Genomic DNA, 18689 nt, shown 5'->3' on the forward strand with positions numbered 1-18689 from the left:
TTTGTTATTCTAACTGTAACAAGTGAAAACTTTTTTTTTTTAAGTGTTAACTATTAAAGTTTACACTAAAAAAGACAATTTTCTATAGCATATTGGCATCGATAAAAGACATATAATATATTAAAGAAATTATTACTTCATTGTGGCATTCAGGCAACATACAGAATAGTATACAGTTCCTTAATACTTCGATCGTTGTCTTTGATTCGCTGAGCCAATCGAGCTGTTGAGCTAGACGGTGAGAGTGAGCAACAAGATCTCCATTATAGTCAAAGAGCGATTCTTTAACTTTATTCATTCGCGAGCTATTAGCAACCATCTCTACTTGCGTCATTAGTGACGATCTCGTGTCGATGCCCGTTTATTCTGGGGGCACCATAGTGTATAATCTATGGTCGGCACTATGTAGATGACGTTAACATTTGACAGCGAGAGTTAATTTATTTCTTGAATAACTTTACAACGAAAGAATCAACAAGACATTTTGTTTTAGGTTCAGCCTACCTCTCATAGTTCAGCCGCAAAATGTATGCAAGCTCTATTATAAACATACTCGTGTGGTAAAGTTTTAGAGGAAAAATAATAATTTCAAAGCAAATCTTTAAGACCAGGTTATGTAACAATTTTCATCTTACACTTTTAAATTTTAATTAAAGAATGACATCAAGATACCGATTTTTCTGGAGGAGGCTTATGCATATGAAGTTTAATTCCAAGCAAGTATATGAAGCAACAATACATAAAACTCACCGCAATATATATTTACCATGTACTCTTGGGTTCTCACTATTAACATTAATGGGATTCGAAAAGAAATTAAACGCCCAAGATGAGCTCATTTTAACGATTAAGCATTGCATACTGTTTGTTCAAAGAGGTGAGTTTGATAAAGCTGAACAGCTCCTACATGTTGCACTTAAACAAGCGCAGCAAATTCACCATCAAGAAGGTATTACATACATTTATGACGTGATGGCTAATTTAGCGCTTGAAAGAGAACAGTACGATAAGGCGAAACAACTATTTGTTGCTGTCACTCAGAGAATTATGGCAGATGGGGCTACAGAGGATGATCTTCGTGTAGTCCACATCAGTGTTAAGTTAGCAAGGATAAGTCACATGAAGAGAGAGTACACCACAGCACAACTTGGCTATGATTGGTGTATTGAAAAACTCAACAATGCATTAAAATATGATCCATCTGAAGCAAATACAAAACTACTTGCAATGGCGGAAGACTGGTATGGTCGCCTGTTTCTTGATAGCGACAAATGTGAAATAGGTCTTAGTTATATGAAACAAGCATATGAAAGAATGAAAAATTTGGTTGATATAGAGCAAGAACATTTAGTTATACAGCTAAATGATCTGGGTACTGTTTGTGACCGTTTAGGCAATGTAGATGAAAGTATTGAATATTATTCAAAAGCAATTGATATAGGCAAAAATTTTCCTGATATGCACGATTTAGGTGCAATGTATGTTAACCTAGGGAGAGCTTATATAAAGAAAAACATGTTGGACATAGCAAGAAAATCGTGTGGGCAAGGTTGGAAGTTAGGTATCAAAACAAAGAATAATGATGTAAAACATGAAGCAGAACTTTGTATGCAAGAAATAAGAGCCATGTCTTAAATATATAATTGTTTTATTTCACTTTCAATTAATTTTTATATCAGAAACCAAATGGATTGAATTGCTATTAAAATGTTTTGCTGACCTTGTACCTGGGACTTACCCTGTAATGTTGTTTTTTAGGTTGTAATATGAGGTAGACAAGTTGTATGCACTTATACTTGTTATTTAAACCTCTCAGATTCTGTTTACCTGACAATGGTTCAAATTCTATTGCCTAAATTGAACTAAATTAAGAAGTCTAAAAGTAGTAGTGTTATTTTTTCTGAGGTTCATTTAGTTTAGATTAATGTCTAATAGAATAATTGCATCAGTGTTCACATAAGTTTAAAGAGTCCATAAGTTTGTCTTGCAGTTCAGCAAGTTCACCAGTGCAGTGAATACTTTTATCTGCCACAACTTGATGAGTGTGTGTTTATACATTATCATCCATTGGGCATTTCCATCATTAATTACTTTTAATATGCTATAACCACCTTTTCCACCTTTTTTTACCACTCGCATTGCAGTTAATTTAATAACAACTACTTCATGATAATATTTTATCCTACTAGACTATTGACAATAATTTGATAAGTTCTATGAAATAACACAATATAAATTGAAATTCACATTTAAATGCATTTGGAAAAAAATTGATTCTTTATTATCTCATATATACATTTTATTACTTATCTTATTTTCATTGCTTAACAATTTGCAATGGTTTAATGTTATTTAGCACTATCTTTAGAGACACTGAATGGTTCTGCAACTTCTTCTACATGAGTATCAGCTATAAGAACATCCTTTATTGGTTTGTCATTTTTCGTGGGTGTCTGCTCAATCATGCGGACGATATCCTGTTGGACACAAATTGTTTATGCTTGTAAATTCATGGAATGTTTGACTTTATTTTAATAAAATAGTTCAACCTGCATGGAAGCAGTGTGGTGAGTCAATTCTCTAATTTCCTCTCTTTTAGAAGGCCTGTGTCCAGCAGTGGGACATTAATATGCTGAAGAGTATGATGATCCAATTTTAAAGAGGAGATTGTTAACATAAAATTCAACATTCATTTGTCTGTGTAAACATACAACTTGAAATAGCTATTCTACTGGGTTCTATTAAAAGGGGGTCCAGGGGATTGAATTTACGTAGTCATTGATTACTCTTAAACTATGAAAATAATTCATAATTTAAAAAAAAGCAGATTCCTTATGTTATGTAAGATAATTTAATTAAAAAAAAAGTACATACCATTCCTTCAAGTACTTTGCCGAAAACAACATGTCTGTTGTCTAACCAGGGGGTCTTGACTGTGGTAATAAAGAACTGAGAACCATTAGTGTCCTTGCCGGCATTAGCCATAGACAGCCAGCCAGCTCCATAATGGCTAAGCTTGAAGTTTTCATCTTCAAATCTTTCACCATAAATGCTGCGACCTATGAATTACATCATTATTAAATTACTAGCATACACATTGATAGACAACTTTTAACAACTAACATAAACATTAATTAAATTTGACATTTTAAAATTTGTAGCAGTATAATGCTACAAATTTAAAAAATTATAAGTTTTTTATATAAGAAAATATCTAAGTCAATATCAAAATCTAGATTTCCAGATTTTGTTTGTAATGACTTTGGAGTCACCTTTAAATCATGCTGTATAAATCTAAATATTATTAGTTAAAAATATCATAACAAGTTTTTCATTCCAATAAAGATAAGAAATCTCAATAAAATTGTTCATTACTTCTGTTACATGCCAATTTAAGGTGTGTTTTATTGACCTTTATTTTATCAGGTTAAATTTTAACTAGGTAAATAATGTTTTATACATTTTTGGTATGACAATAGATCAATGAATAATAATGTAAATAGATTGATACTCTCAGTTTTTGTATCAGTAATCATGTAATATTTAAGTATATATTTTAAGTGAGTTTTATTAAGATAATAGTTGAAACTCAAAAAAACTGAAGATATACTGATAATTTAAACACTTTAGATACTTCTCTCATCTCAGGATAGATAAGATATGTTTTTGACAAACATTCTTATTAAATACTTATGCAAAAATAACTATGAGTATATATGACTATACCAAGGTGAGAGTTATGAATCTTTTGGGCTCATTCTCATTCTCTTTTGGGATACTATCAGAATCAAATGAATATCAAAATTAGCTTAGATAATCGTTTCACACATGATTACATTATGCAAGGAGGCAAAATAAAATTTGTTTTTCAAAACATTTATCTGCGCAGTTTGGCATGGCAGCATGGCAAATTACTGGAAGAGCTGACTGATAAAAATCTTAGTACATATAAGCTGAAACACGAATTAAGACATTATCTTATTGAAAAATGTTATTATTCCGTGGATGAGTAATTGTAATTATATAGCATCGGACATAAAATTGACATTGTAATTTAAGTAATTATGTCAATAATATATATTGACATTATCTAATTCTGAATGTTTTTAATTATTTTTAAGTTAAGATTTGCATGCCTCTAAATGGGCTTAAACATTGTTCTGTATAATTTCTGTAGCATCTATAATTTCACATGTTTTATGCAAATAAATGATTATGATTATGATTATCTTGCAAAAATTTTAGAAATAGATCAATTGTTAAACAAATCAAATGTAATAGATATGTTATTGTCTTTATATTAGAACAACTATTCTCTTTCCAAGAAAAGAACTGAATTTCTAATAATATATAAACGCAAATAAAGCATTTTATTTATGAAGCAAACGGCTTACCACCAGTGCCATCACCCTTGGTAAAGTCACCTCCCTGGATCATGAAGTTTGAAATTACTCTGTGGAACTTGCTGCCCTTGTAGCCCTCTCCTTCAGGTTTTTGTGCCAGTTGGTAGAAGTTCTCAACAGTTTTGGGTACTGTCTTACCGAAACAACCAATGACAATCTGGCCAACATTAGCTCCACCAATGCTGATGTCAAAAGTAACCTGTATGAAGAAAATTGAATAAATGGCTGATTTTTTTTTGGTTGGATTTGGTTTTGAAAATATTGTGCAGGAATTGATAACCTGCTCCACAAAGCAACCTATATTTAACCTATGACCAGCACTTCCTAAAGTGTGCTTTTTACTTTCACTGTGATGTTTATATCTCAATACTTAAAGGAATTTCTTGATTCCTTGATTCCTTTCTTTGACATATCTGATGCAAACATATTTTTTTAAATATATAAAATTTTTCAATTTTCGGGTTAGGTATTTTTAACAAAAAATATCAAATATTAAGAAATGATCAAGGCTATTTTTCTTACTGTCTTATTTCTACTTCTACTTTCTTACTGTGTAATTGTCTCTGTACATTACAGAGACAATTACATTTGAACTATATTTTGGGATTGTACTCATTCTTGCCTTTTATTTAGATTCAGACATTTAATATAATTTTTTTTTGGTGGGTATTTACACATTTATTTTTGAAATAATTAGGAAGTCCATTTGACAAAGCATGCCGCTCGTAAATTATTGAAAGACGTACTTGGACAAAGAAAGATTCTCCGCATAAAAGAACTTGGAGGCGTCACAACTCACAAGGTCAGTGACCTCATAATCGCATCCTGGTTTGATGTATAAAAAATTAAAAGTATGAAATCAAAAATGGTTTGTTGCAAATTTAGTAAGTGCGGTTTACCTTGTGAGTCACTTTAGGACCTTTTGGTGCATCCGCAGACCAGGCCGTGGATGCAATTAGAAGAATCCCAAACGTTGTCGCAAGTAAAGCCATGATTATAACTAATTTGGTTTTGAATTTAGTAATCTTTAATATTTTGAAAGTCCTATATCAAACAATAAAAACTTATTGAAGCGTGCTCGTAAAAATTAAATGAAACAAAGAATTGCTACGCTAACCGACACCGGTTCAACATCTCAAAGTTCTCAAAAAATTGAATGAAAATTGAAAATTGTACACGTCAGTTGTAACCACAGATTCATAGAACAAAGTAATGATATAGACAGGCGAATGAATGAACGATAGGGTTTATACACACTTGCAGTCAAAGGAATCGAACTAGAAAAACATAAATCTAAAATGTATAACCAAAGAGGATACAAAAAACTAGTACACCACTATTTGGTCTTGTCTCTGTCTTTAGTTGGTTGTCTATTGATAAAAGTAAATGGCTAAATACTAGAAATCTACGTTGTCTGTGGCAAACATCATAAAATTATCGAAGTTGCACGCAAGGCGATTGTTATTTTATACATTTATAAGAGGTGTCGTAATTTAAAAATTTAAATTGGATTAGAAAGTGAGACTATCTCTTCTAGAAAAATTGTGTTTTTATCATGCGACATAAAAGCTGACGTTATGTGGCAGCTACTAATTGGATTACAATAGCCAAGTTATGATTCCCTTTCACGATTTGAAACTAATTTCGTAACATTAAATGGCAACGAATTAAAACGTATAAACATGGATGGAACAAATGGATCGACAGACTTGCCGCCCGTTAAAGAAGAGACGTTTTGTAAATACGTTTTATACTATGAGATGAACAATTCAAGGTACATGCAGTTGTGGCCTTGCTAAGTTGTTTTTCTTCTGATACTGTTGTTTTTGTTCTGACACTGTTGTTTTTCGCAGAGTCCGCATTTGGGATTTGATAATATTGATACCGAACGCCTTATTCGTGCTTTTCCTAGTGGTTAGGTTTAATAAAGCCCAGTTGAAGTTACGAGCTACAAGTAGCCCTATTTTCTTAACATTCTACTCGTTGGTTTGGGGCAACGTGATCATCAGTCTAATAAGATGCGTAGTATCGATGACCGTCAATGCTGCAATGCCTGTTGGTGGAACAATCGACAAAATATTATGGGTCACAGTGAGATTTTTTCTTCTTGCAACCGAAATGAGTGTGGTTATATTTGGTTTGGCTTTTGGTGAGTCCCTATCATTTATTATATTTATAAATATAATTTTCAAATTGCTTACAAATGAGTATTATTAAATATTAGAATGACAGTATCATTCATATTAATTTTTTATTAATAATGTTTGCGAATCTAATAATGTGTGTTCTACCATGTAAAAAATGAACCTTACTTGGTGAGAAACATATACCAATCAGCCTGTGCTATAAAAATTAAATAACAACCATCAAATATAAGAACCAGAATTGGCTATGTACTTAGTTTATATGTACTTAAAGTGGCAGTGAAAGGTTTACCAGCATACTCGCTCCATAGCCTAAACAACCTTGACCTGGATAGAACTGCAGTAAGTTCTTTAAGTAAAATGAGTTAGCTGTGGTAACATATTTATAACAAATTTTGCAAGACAGGGAGGGCAGCATAAGCTATGAAGGTGAGCGTTTATGTATGTCATAAATGGGCCTCTTAAACCTAAACCAGAATTGCAACTGAACCTGTGCCGAGCAGCGGGATGTAAATTGAAAATGAAAAAACGAAAAAGTAAAAATACTGCTGAAAATTATGCTGAATATCATCTAACTTAAAAATTAGCTTTGTTACAATTAGATATCTCAAAAAATGCATTATTCCAGGTCACATGGATAGTCGTAGCAGTATCAGATATGTGTTGCTGGCAACTTCGTTTATATCTCTCGCCTTCACCGTTACACAGGGAACACTCGAATTTATTATGCCCAATGATATGTTCCACATTGATACGAGAGAATATGATTTATTTGGACATGGAGGGATGTTGTTTTGGTTCACATCATCACTGGTGTTTGCTGTGATATATTTTGTGATATTATTATTGCCGTGGATACCTCTAAGGGAATATTTAGCCTTACCAAGTAAGTTCATTATTTAGATTATATCTACTACTTACTATTTCTTACATGTGACTTTGTCCACGTTTACTTCTATGTAGTGTCTGCAGAGTGCAAAATTTTAGTAGCTGTAATGTTAAGCATACATAGGTAATGAAGGCTTTATTTGCAAATCCCACTGGAATGTTTTCTTGGTGAAATCTAGTATGCATGCTGTTTGTGTGCCAAATTTCATCAAAATTGGAGAAGTGGAATCTGAACTTAGGTTAACATACATCGTAAAAAACATTTATGCATTAATAACATTAGTACCTAGGTATTAAAATATCAAATGCAAAAGTTTTTTTTCCAGCTTGTCTCTCTGTGCAGCACCGTATATAAAGCTATAGCCTATTTCAATCAACTGCCCATAAACGATTTATAGGTAAATAGCCATTTTTGGAACCCAGAATATTACACGTTTCCTGTGAATTTCAAGAAAAATTGCTTTAACCTCTTCAAAAAATGAACATTTAGATAAAATTTGGTACCACGATAATGTAGGTCTTTGTGTAATGCATAAAATACTTTTATCCTTGTTTACTAATAATATTTATGTATTAGTACTAATAATAAATATATTAGTATTACTATTCATATTTTGAAGCGCCAATTAGGCATGGGCAATTTATAATATCTGAATTTTCCCTGGTCTGGTCTGGACGGCTTTGGACGTGGCCTTTGACCATCCTTTCGACAAATACGTGCCGCCAAGCGATTTAGCGTTATGCCTAGCAGAAACCGGTTAAGGATTTGAGTTATAATATTATCTCTGTCTTACCCCAAACAGGTTAGCCAGCAATCATCTTAGACTGCTACATCACTTACCACCAGTCTATAATAGCCCTTGACTGTAATATCACACATACACGTGTTATATAGCAGTCAAGGGTTAATATATTGGAGTGCCATTTGTTAAACTATTTTTTTTTTTTAAATATGGCTTGTGCCGATACAACAACATTAAAGATATTTTGCTAGTTTATTTTAGAAATACGTTATTTGAATATTTTCTTATTACTTTCAATAATAATAATTGTGTAACTGAATAGACAAAAAATATCTAAGTTAAGGCCATGTTACCAGTCTGACATTGTTAGCTATTATTCTTTGTAGATAATGTTTTAATTTTTTACAAAAATGGTTTCTATTGTGTACTTGTATATAGCCAGAACCAAGTTGATTATCTATAAAGGTTAAATCTTTCAGGTGACACATAAAAAGAGCACTGACAATCTTAACTAAAATTGATAGTAATACCAAAAAACTTGTATCTATTGGTTAACAGCTGCTTCATAGTAGATCATCTTTAAAGGTTAAATATCGCAACATCATCATCATTATCGATTCACTACCGACCCCACTAAAGGGCACGGGTCTTGTCTTAGAATAAAAAGGGTTTAGGAATTAGACTGTAGTCCACCAAGCTGGCCAAGTTCAGATTGGTAGACTTCACACACCTTTTGGGAACGTTATGAAGGACTCATATGCGGGTCATGGTATGCGGGTTCCCTCACGATGTTTCCCTACAAGTGATATTTTAATCGCTTAAATTAAAAACGCACATAACTCCGAAAAGTTAGAGGGGCGTTCCTTGTATCAAGCTCAGTCTAACTAACCAGACTCTAGCGATTAGGCTTTCACCGCTTCATTTTTTAAATCAGAGTTAATCATGAATAAATAAATATACTACGATATACACACATCGCCATCTAGCCCCCAAAGTAAGCGTAGCTTGTGTTATGGATACTCATCTCTCTCTGGGCTTGTCTCCGCACTTGGTCGGCCGGAACCTTTCGTTGTACGTAGATGGATACTTACATTAATAGTTGTGGAAATCGAACACAGCGTTGGACTCAGAAAGCAGGGTCGCTGCCCACTGCGCCAATCAGTTGTTAATTGGCCGTCATGCATTGTCTATTTTACTAATGCTTAGCTACGAAATTTATATATAGCCTCAGATGGTTAACATATATAGGGTCATCTCTTTAACTGACTTAAAAGTGCATGGCTAGGATGGGCAGGAGACATTTTCTACATTGGGAAAGAACAACATTTTTATCTTCTCCCACAGTGTTATCTACTCTTATCTTGCATGGGCGCAAGGGTGCTAACAATATCCAAATAATAAAACGTGTAATATTAAACGTCATCACAATAAATAAATGTAGGCGTCATCACAGTACCATCCACGGCCCATAAATATCCAATTTCTGGGCACAGGCCTTCTCTCACGTACGCGCAGAAAGGCAATTAGAGCTTTGAAAGACTTTGAAGTATTAATAGTAATACGCAAATTTCTATCCCTATGGGTATATGGGTGTATCTTTGCGCATACTTCTACATACCTGTAATGCGTTCAAACCGTTACATTCTATACTTAGAATTTTAGCGCGTTTTTTTAATTTATAACAATTATATCATTTGGGGACCATTATATGTACAAAAATAATTTAATGAAGCCAATTCAGTTTTTCTTTGAATTCGTTACACGTTTCAATAATGAAATGACTAATGCCAGTTAGGACCAATATAAAAGCGTGTTCGACTGTACATGCAAAAAAGTAGCAGCACTACAACTTTTCCTATAAATAGTTTCAAAGGACTAAAATTAAAAGCCTTTCTAAATCTAAACTGAATCTAATAGTGGCTATGTATTTTTTTAATGTGTTTGTTTGTACCTAAAACGTTTTGAATAAAACCCTTTCTAAAAGTCACTTTATTTAAAATTAGTATTATTCCCCTAAACACAGGGGTGCTTTAGCAGAAAAGATCTAACGAACTAGTTTTAGGGTCTAGGGCGGTATGCCTGAATAATCATAACGCCAGTATATAATAATAATTAAGAGTATTATAATGAAGTGCAGGGTACAAGGTTATAAGATAAAACAATGTATCGATAAAACAGTTAACTTTTCCATCGCAGCAATATTATGTACAAATCATATAGTAAATTATAAACAAAACGTTGTTACATAATGGGTCGGTAAACATTTTCATCTCCTCTTAATTCCTGACCTGGGACCGGACCAGAGACCACCATTGCTTACAGAATTATTGTTACAATATTGTTTACGTGTTACAGAATTATAATTCTTATTTTTATGACGTCAAGGTCTTCGTCATAACGAAGATAAGAGGGCTGGCTGAAAACCAGTGCTGCGCTTATTAGTATGCAGCTATACTGAGCCAGCTCCTTTGTCACACTTTTTTTTTTAATACTTTAACAAATTGATGACACAAATGTAGCATTTTACTCAAATGTGTGACAATGTAGACGATTTTTCTTTGTTTCTTTCTTCAAATAAACTATAATATTATGTTGCTGTTTATGAGATTGTAGTACAATCCTTTTATAGTGTAACGTTTTTTTTACACACACCGGTGGTAATCACTAAATTAACTGCGAGCATTACATGGCCCAGGTAAATGTTCAACACGCGACCTCACCTCAGCAACGACACGCGTGCTGAGATGGTTTGAAATTGGTATTTAGGTTGACAATTGAAACCTCTTATTTGTCAAAAAGATTAAACTTACGAAGTGGGGAATTGCTAGGTTTATAGTGTTTCTGTTTGTTTATTTTGTACATCTGCCAAAAATTACCTAACTAAACACAGATAGCTTGTATTTTATGTCCATATAAAGGATAAGTTTAATTCCGGAAACTAAGAGATATCTCGTAGATGAAATCTCGAGCTTAAGAAAAATGTCCAAACTTCTTATACTACCCAGATCATGGACAGCCAAATTTTTATGTCGATAAAAACATTAGATAATTGTATTTTTGTCATTGGAGAGAGATATAAACCATTTTTTTTATTTACTTTAAAAACTTTTGAACTTCCTCGAGTTTTGATTATTTTTCTTATGACGTCATCTTTATCGACGCACAATTATTGTAACCCTGTCAACTTACCAAAGGTTATACTGGTAGAAAATGCCTCTAGGCGTTAAGTTTCGTCTATGTTTATGGTTACCTACTACGCAATAAAGTATGAAATAAAACAAAGAATTTTGATACATCTTTAAGATAGATGTTATCACCTACGAAAAAAAATTGCAATAACCCATTATAATTTACACGTAATGTGTTATAAAAAAAATAAAAGGCTTATCTCACGAATACCTACTTGTAATGTAAGTAGGATAATATTAAAGTACTGTGAAGCCCTATAACGGCCTATGTTAAGGGATTAGTGAACCCTCCGTCTCCAATTTTATGTTAAGGTTATTGAAGGATTAGACGTGTAGACACTTTGGTTGTATCTTGTAAGTTGAACACGATTGTTTTTACGAATACCTACGCCTGGATTATTTTTAATATCTTTTAATTTATTTTTTAACTAGCTCTTACCCTCGGTTATAACGGTTTTTAGAAATTCCGTGGGAACCGTTGTTTTTCCTGGGATAAAAATCCTATGTTAGTCGCCACTCTTTCAACTAACTCTATGCCAAAAATCATGTCGATTAGTGGCTTAGTTAAGGCGTAAAGTAAGGATAAACGAACACACTTATTATAATATTACTATGGATATTAATTTTTCGGCACAGGTACCCACGTCGGTCAAGTAACTTTTGGATTTAAATTAAATTCTATATTATTAGTTCATAATATAGAATTTGAACAATTGTCAACGTTTGGAGAGGCATTTAGATATCATCTTCATATTGACACTCCTACAACCGGTGCGAAGAGTTTAGGCCGTAGTCCACCACGCTGGCCTTGTGCGGATTGGTGGGCTTCACACGCCATTCAGAACATTATGGAAACTCTCAAGCATGCAAGTTTCCTCATGATGTTTTCCTTCGCCGTTAAAGCAAGTGATATTTTAATTGCCTAAAACGCGCATAGCTTAGAAAAGTTAGAAGTGCGTGCTGGGATTATTGAAAAAAATTGTTTACTATGGATTACGTTTGTTTACAGCGAAGCTGTCCTTCTACCTGTACGTTTTGCTGCTCGCGCTGCTGGACAGCACGCAAGCGGTGGGAGCGGCGCTGCTCACGTGGGGCTCCGTCCCGTCCGGCCTTTGCGTCGTCGACGTCACGACGTGGCTCTACTTCTCGCTCTACACGCCGCTTGTCTATCACACGTTTCTGAGCGAATTCTTCAGGTAAGCATCGTGACACATAGCCTAAGAGTTTAAACATTATGGGGAGATGCTTCAACATCATTATTACAGTTGATGGACGTCTTCTCTTGGATGTTGGTTTTAGTATCAAGTATTTCCGAATGCCTCGGTCTTGTGCCATTTGTTTCGAGCGACTCTTAGCGACTAGTCTGATGGTTTCTGTCAACCTAATGCGGGATAACGAGGCTCTATACGCCGTTTGTCCATAGGTGGTTCTCGTAAAATATAGCCCAAGAGTATGGAAAATTATATGAAGATGCTTCAACATCATTGTTACAGTTTATGGACGTCTACTATTGCGACTATTTCCAAATAATAATAAATAAATATAGTACCTATGACAATTTAAACATCGCCATCTAGCCCCAAAGTAAGCGTAGCTTGTGTTATAGGTACTTAGATGACTGATGAATATTTTTATGAATAATATACATAAATACTTATATTATATAAATACAAACACCCAGATATTGGAAAACATTCAGGTTCATCACACAAACATTTTCCAGTTGTGGGAATCGAACCCACGGCCAGAAAGCTCACTGCCGTCGAATGCCTAGGTTTTGTGCCATTTTTGTAGAGGCCCTCGGTCGATGTCGTCCGTCAACCTTGTGTGGCACCAGTCACCACGTGGTTCTGTTTCGCACTCTACATGCCGCAGGTCTATCACACGTTTGTGAACAAACTCTTGAGCTGAGCACTGTGAAACATAGCCCAAGAGTGTCAAAAATTATTTGGTGATAGCTTAGCTAGACCAAGTGCTATGCTGGGCCTGAAATGTGTCACTTCAATAGATTTAACTAAAAAAGTCCTAACCAATAAACTATAAATAGCCAACATAAACGATAAAAGTACCACTTTTTTGTAAGTAGCGCGCATATAAAAACGAGTATCGAGGTCAAAAGATTATCACAATGAATAAATATCAAATAAGGAATATTATACAAAAAAAAGTGTGTGTACTTATGTACCCGCTTTAGAAGTTATATTACTTTGGCGTAACAAAATAAAAATCTTTTCAACAATGTTATCTATCGCCTTATTCTACGTTTGTAGAAAAAACGACACTAACGATAGAAAAAAGATATTTTTTAATTTCAAACGACAACGTGGTTTAATGTGATGGCATAAAGTTTAAAATCGTATGTTTTGTCCGCAGTGTATCGCAACCCAGCATCATGTTCTCGTACAAGGCGCAGATGGATGAACCCATGGACGACGATCAAGTGTCGCTGCCTCATCAACAGAGCTTCAGCTCGCTGAAAACTGACTCCGATTATATCTACCAGGTACATCTTTACGATATTTACTACACTCTATACCTTTAAATCCTTGGGGATCTTAACCCTCCCATACATATTCCTGCTCTATATTTCCTACTTAATATTGCAAAAAATTGTATGGATGGATGGATGGATGGATGGATGTTTGTTACTCTTTCACGCAAAAACAACAACCATTTTTACTGCAACTCGGGATGGAGATAGATTATATTATATTATATCCTTGGAGATCTTAACCCTCCCATATTCCTGCTCTATAATTCCTACTTCATATTGCAATAATTTGGATCGAAGGACGAATGGATGGATGGATGGATTTTTGTTACCCTTTCACGCAAAAACAACTTAACCAATAAGACTGAAACTCGGAATGTAAATAGATTTTACCCTAGGCTTCTGCCAGCTCTTCGTTATATTCCCTTAATCGCCTCGTACGACATCCGCGAAAAGAGGAGGGGTAGCGACAACTGTATTTTGATCTGCATTAATATTATATTCTTTAGAACATGTTCCGCTTCTAATACCCCAATTGCTGCGCCCTAACAGAATTTTCATCACTAGCCTATGATTTAGATTTTTAATATTACTAGCTGATTCCCGCGACTTCGTTCACGTGGATTAAGGTTTATTTATTCCCGCGGGAACTCTCTTATTATCCTAGGATAAAAGGTAGCCTATGTTCTTTTCCATGTCAAAGGCTACATGCATGCCAAATTTCATGCAAATCCATTCAGCCGTTTTTGCGTGATTGAGTAACAAACATCCACACTTTCACATTTATAATATTAAGTAGGATTGTCTGAGTAATATAATGTAAAATTTATAAATTTTAAATTATGTTTTAAAATATAAATTAAAGGAAGGAAGGTGTGTTAAGAAATTTATCAGGATACTCGATATAGAGATATTCGAGGGCGAGGATTTCATTGCAACAGTTGTAATTTTTTAATTTACTCTGCTTTGGTGGTGGATCTGAGTTATTAATTTTCCCCGCCGGAAATCGAACCCGACATGACCATTCCGCTCACCATTGAGACAGAAAGCCAGTAAAAAAAGTTTCAAAATAAAGTATATATATTTTAGATATATTAGTTATTGTTCCAGCAGAGCAATAGCGTATACGACAGCACGCTCTTTGAAGCGGGAGGGACTACTCCAATGAACCCAGTGTACAGCGCCTCTCTGCAAAGCCCCGACTCAATAGCCTCAGGACAATCCATAGACATCGGGGTACCAACATCAGGATTCCAAAGTCAAAACATGCTCTCAACATAACAAACAAAATATAGATTATAAAATTACCTTACATTAATTTCACACATCCAAAGAGAAATAAATACTAATTATAATTTAAGAGTATATAGGCGTATACGGTATAATTTTTCAAAGTATTTCTTGAGTGTAGTTTTCTTTATCAGAATCTCGTGTTGTGTTGTTTTTTCCTCGTTCCCACGAGCTTGTGATAGCTTGTAGCTAGTGAAGGTGGGCGAGACAGTTAAATCCCACTTCTGCTTTTAAAAACTTTAGAGTCTATGTAATGGATCCATCCACATTTTCATTCTAGGTTAAGGCTGATACAGCATCTTATATTTATACGACACCGAAGTAAATTAATAATGTCTGGTAATTTAACACCAAAACATAATTTAGTATATACCTATTTAAGAAAATTAATAAATCGCAATCTAATCTAAGAATCAACTGTATCAGTTAAAAACTTGCAATAAATTTTCGTACATTGAATCGTTAGTTAGCGTAAGCTCCACGTTTAAAGAAAACATGCCTGCAAGGCGAGGTCGGCACGGAAATTCTTTACAGGAAAAAATTTAATACAGTTAAATTATGCATGAAACATGACACACTTGCGACTGCGTTTTGTGTGGTTGATGGTACTCGTAAACTTTATCGACTCAAATTTAGGCATTGAAATGTGAGCTTTAACCTGTGTGATATATGTTGTGATTGAAGTTAATGACGCAACGAGTTGTCCATTCGTATAATGACATTAGAAATATATGAGTGGACAACTGTCTTTACTTAATGCCACGGTTATAGCCTCTTTAATCTATCCCCATGTCTGTTACCTTGAGCAATATTCAAAATTATTGAAGTAATTTAATTATTGAATTAGTCATGCAAATTGAAACATTGATTTCTGCATAACAATAGGTAATTAATTTGATCAAACGGCTCCAATTTATAACTGCTGCATGAGCCGCCGATGTTGCCGCGCCGCGCCGCTGACACTTGATATAGGATGATTCTTAACACCAAATTAATCACATAGTATATTTTTACCAATGATTTGTAGACCGAGAAGTCACCGTATATGTATAAAGTTCACATTACATTGCTTTCATTTGCTATGGCGGACTTAAAAAGACGGCTGAATATGCGACGGAATGACCATGATATTTTTATATTAAGCAGAGGATCGATACATTGAAAATAAGCCGGCTTATTTAAAGCGATTTATTTAAATTTTATCATCTTTATTGCTTTAGTTGGAACGTAAAAACTGCCGTCAGATAGTTATTTGGTTTTACAGTGCCCTCTACGGAAGCATTTCATTTTGTTTCTACAGACAACGTTTCTGTGACACCATACTATGATCTACTTATAGTGTTTTACTAAGAATCCAGAGCTGACAGCCAGCCCTCAGTAAACTTTATGGAATAGTTGGCATTACCTTTGTTTTGTCGGTATGTGAGCATTCAATAGAATTTTCGTCATTTAGTGACTGAATTGACATCTATTTTTAGAATTAACATTAGAATCTCATCAAAAAGTAAAACGAATTGAATATTTTACAGTAGGACACTTAACGTCAGTATTTTAGATAGGAGCGATCGAAATTAGGCGCTCAAAATTAACAATATGAAAAACACAATAATTGGATTGTCAAGTTCTAAAAATCTCTAACGAACGAAATTAATCAACTCTTAAATCTTCAGATGGCTGATTGCATTTAATAATGCTATGTTATTCATACCCTTACTTTTAGATAAAGATAGCACTACTAAATTCAATATGATACCTAGAGTTTTTTTTTGATTTTAGTGTTAGATTGATTTTTTATTTACTGTGAGAACTGAGATATAATAATTGCCAGTTTTGTTTTAGTTCAGATAATACAAGAAAAGGAAGATATGTAGGATTATAACATTTTTATTTATATTAAAAAAAAAACTTTTACAAAAACCTTGTTGTGTTTACGAATAATTATTTTTCATTTATGCCAGTTTTATACGTGATTATTTGAACTTTGTCATTCAAATGTTGTGACATAAATGAAAAAAAAAACAGATTATTATAAAAAAAAAAAACATTTTACTTTTGGCCCGCGTCCTACATTATTCCAACAGGCAATTAAAACATCAATTAAGTATATTTAATCAGTTGTGAACCGTGAGTCAGCAGTATTCAGATTATTTAGTATTAACAATGTGAAATATATTTTCTTTGTGATCAATTGGCTATAAAAACTCGAATGTGTACGGTGTGTACGGTGCGAATGTTATTTTATATTTATAAATTATTGACACCGATTGGTTTTATATTATTTTTATTGTACTGTGATGGTTTACTTACTTTACTTTACATACTTATTTTAATTTTGTTGTTTAATTTTTATTGTTTACTGAAACGATAGCGGATATACGTGCAGTTGAATCTTAATGCAGCAAAGCTGAGTTTTTATTTATATTATCTGCACACTTTAAAAGAACATTGACATACTTTCCTGAGAAAAGAACGTTAGTTATTTTAAAAAGGTCGGGAGAAAAGCGTTAAAATTGTTTGTAAAATATTTGTGTAAAGGTGGCGTCCATTAAGTGAGGTGTCTTATTGATCTTTCGTGGCTATTTAGTCAAATATGCTAGGATCACTCTCTCTCTCTTTTTACTCTTAGAGATTTACATTTTTTACAGTTTAAAAGTGTTTTACATTGGTATATTTAAAATTTAATTCGCTTCATATCTCTTAACATCAGTGGCGTGCAAAGAGGGTAGGCACAGGGTATGAAGATGATATAAAATGAAGAAAAAAAACTCCAGTACGATTTATAAATACTTAAGGGTGGGTTTTTAATAACTCTTTCAATGCCATATCCTTAAGTTTTTTAACAACGCACTGGAGATTTTCTTCATTTTATATCGTCTGCATACCCTCTATGCACGCTACTGCTTAACACCCGGGATGAATACCGTAACAAAATATATATATATATATAGTATAGGTATTACTGAAGCGGTGTTACCCTAGTGCCTAGGCTTCGACTTTCCTTTCGTGGAGACAGAGTTCGGGCCCCAGCACGCAATTTTTACAGTTATGTGCGTTTTTAATATATAACTTGCTTTAAACGGTGAAGGAAAAATTCGTGAGGAAACCTGCATGCCTGAGAGTTCTCCATAATGTTCTCAAAGGCGTGTGAAGACTACCAATCCACACATGGCCAGCGTGGTGGACTATGGCCTAAACCCTTTCTAACTCGAGAGACTCGAGCCCTGTAGCCGGTAATGGGTTGATGACGACGACGACGATATATAATGCTGATTATTCTTTCTATTAAAAAAAAAAAGACGTGAAATTTTCATTTTTATTGAGATTCGTAGCTTTAGTAGGTTGGTACTAGATTATTCCGCTCGTGTCACTTTTGACTATCGTAAAGATGGAAGATACAATATTACACCAACATAGTATTAGCTGGCAGAACATTAGTAAAATATAAAACTGTAGCTGTACAGATTCAGACTCCCTACCCTTCCTTTTTGATTTCCGACTCTAACAAGAGTTACGTGAAGTCCATTTTGCTTTGACTTTACGTT

General features: G+C 33.9%; 3 protein-coding genes across 5 annotated transcripts; 2 read left to right on the forward strand and 1 right to left on the reverse strand.

Annotated features, from left to right (window-relative positions):
* Positions 1–386: 386 nt before the first annotated feature.
* Positions 387–1638, forward strand: LOC120633101 (tetratricopeptide repeat protein 19 homolog, mitochondrial). The gene has a single exon (XM_039903211.1). It carries the CDS (start codon positions 658–660, stop codon positions 1633–1635), a length of 978 nt encoding a protein of 325 aa, XP_039759145.1. The 5' UTR covers positions 387–657; the 3' UTR covers positions 1636–1638.
* A 598-nt stretch (positions 1639–2236) lies between these two features.
* LOC120633102 (peptidyl-prolyl cis-trans isomerase 5) lies at positions 2237–5587 on the reverse strand. Its single transcript, XM_039903212.1, has 4 exons — positions 5303–5587; positions 4395–4602; positions 2875–3059; positions 2237–2477 (listed from the first exon to the last, which is right to left on the reverse strand). The coding sequence occupies exons 1-4, from the start codon at positions 5393–5395 to the stop codon at positions 2349–2351; spliced, it is 615 nt and encodes a 204-aa protein (XP_039759146.1). The 5' UTR covers positions 5396–5587; the 3' UTR covers positions 2237–2348.
* A 227-nt stretch (positions 5588–5814) lies between these two features.
* On the forward strand, positions 5815–15857 carry LOC120633037 (transmembrane protein adipocyte-associated 1-like). 3 transcript variants are annotated; one of them, XM_039903078.1, is made up of 6 exons: positions 5815–6177; positions 6257–6552; positions 7176–7433; positions 12376–12562; positions 13740–13869; positions 14956–15857. In XM_039903078.1, the coding sequence occupies exons 1-6, from the start codon at positions 6086–6088 to the stop codon at positions 15136–15138; spliced, it is 1146 nt and encodes a 381-aa protein (XP_039759012.1). In that variant the 5' UTR covers positions 5815–6085; the 3' UTR covers positions 15139–15857. The 3 variants fall into 3 exon arrangements, with proteins under 3 accessions (XP_039759012.1, XP_039759013.1, XP_039759014.1); XM_039903079.1 differs by having other exon boundaries at positions 14968–15857; XM_039903080.1 differs by having other exon boundaries at positions 14971–15857.
* The last annotated feature ends 2832 nt before the right edge of the window (positions 15858–18689 follow it).

Source organism: Pararge aegeria, chromosome 21 (assembly GCF_905163445.1).
Source record: "Pararge aegeria chromosome 21, ilParAegt1.1, whole genome shotgun sequence".
NCBI classification, from domain to species: domain Eukaryota; kingdom Metazoa; phylum Arthropoda; class Insecta; order Lepidoptera; family Nymphalidae; genus Pararge; species Pararge aegeria.

Excerpts from the sequence above, each read along its gene's own strand:
- LOC120633102 (XM_039903212.1), bottom strand. The coding sequence starts at position 5,395 with ATGGCTTTACTTGCGACAACGTTTGGGATTCTTCTAATTGCATCCACG. Across the intron at positions 4,603-5,302 it reads GTCCTAAAGTGACTCACAAG|GTTACTTTTGACATCAGCAT; the intron begins GTAAACCGCACT and ends TTCTTCATACAG. Across the intron at positions 3,060-4,394 it reads CAAGGGTGATGGCACTGGTG|GTCGCAGCATTTATGGTGAA; the intron begins GTAAGCCGTTTG and ends TGTAATTCATAG.
- LOC120633037 (XM_039903078.1), top strand. The coding sequence starts at position 6,086 with ATGGATGGAACAAATGGATCGACAGACTTGCCGCCCGTTAAAGAAGAG. Across the intron at positions 12,563-13,739 it reads TTTCTGAGCGAATTCTTCAG|TGTATCGCAACCCAGCATCA; the intron begins GTAAGCATCGTG and ends TTTTGTCCGCAG. Across the intron at positions 13,870-14,955 it reads ACTCCGATTATATCTACCAG|TTATTGTTCCAGCAGAGCAA; the intron begins GTACATCTTTAC and ends TAGATATATTAG.
- LOC120633101 (XM_039903211.1), top strand. The coding sequence starts at position 658 with ATGACATCAAGATACCGATTTTTCTGGAGGAGGCTTATGCATATGAAG.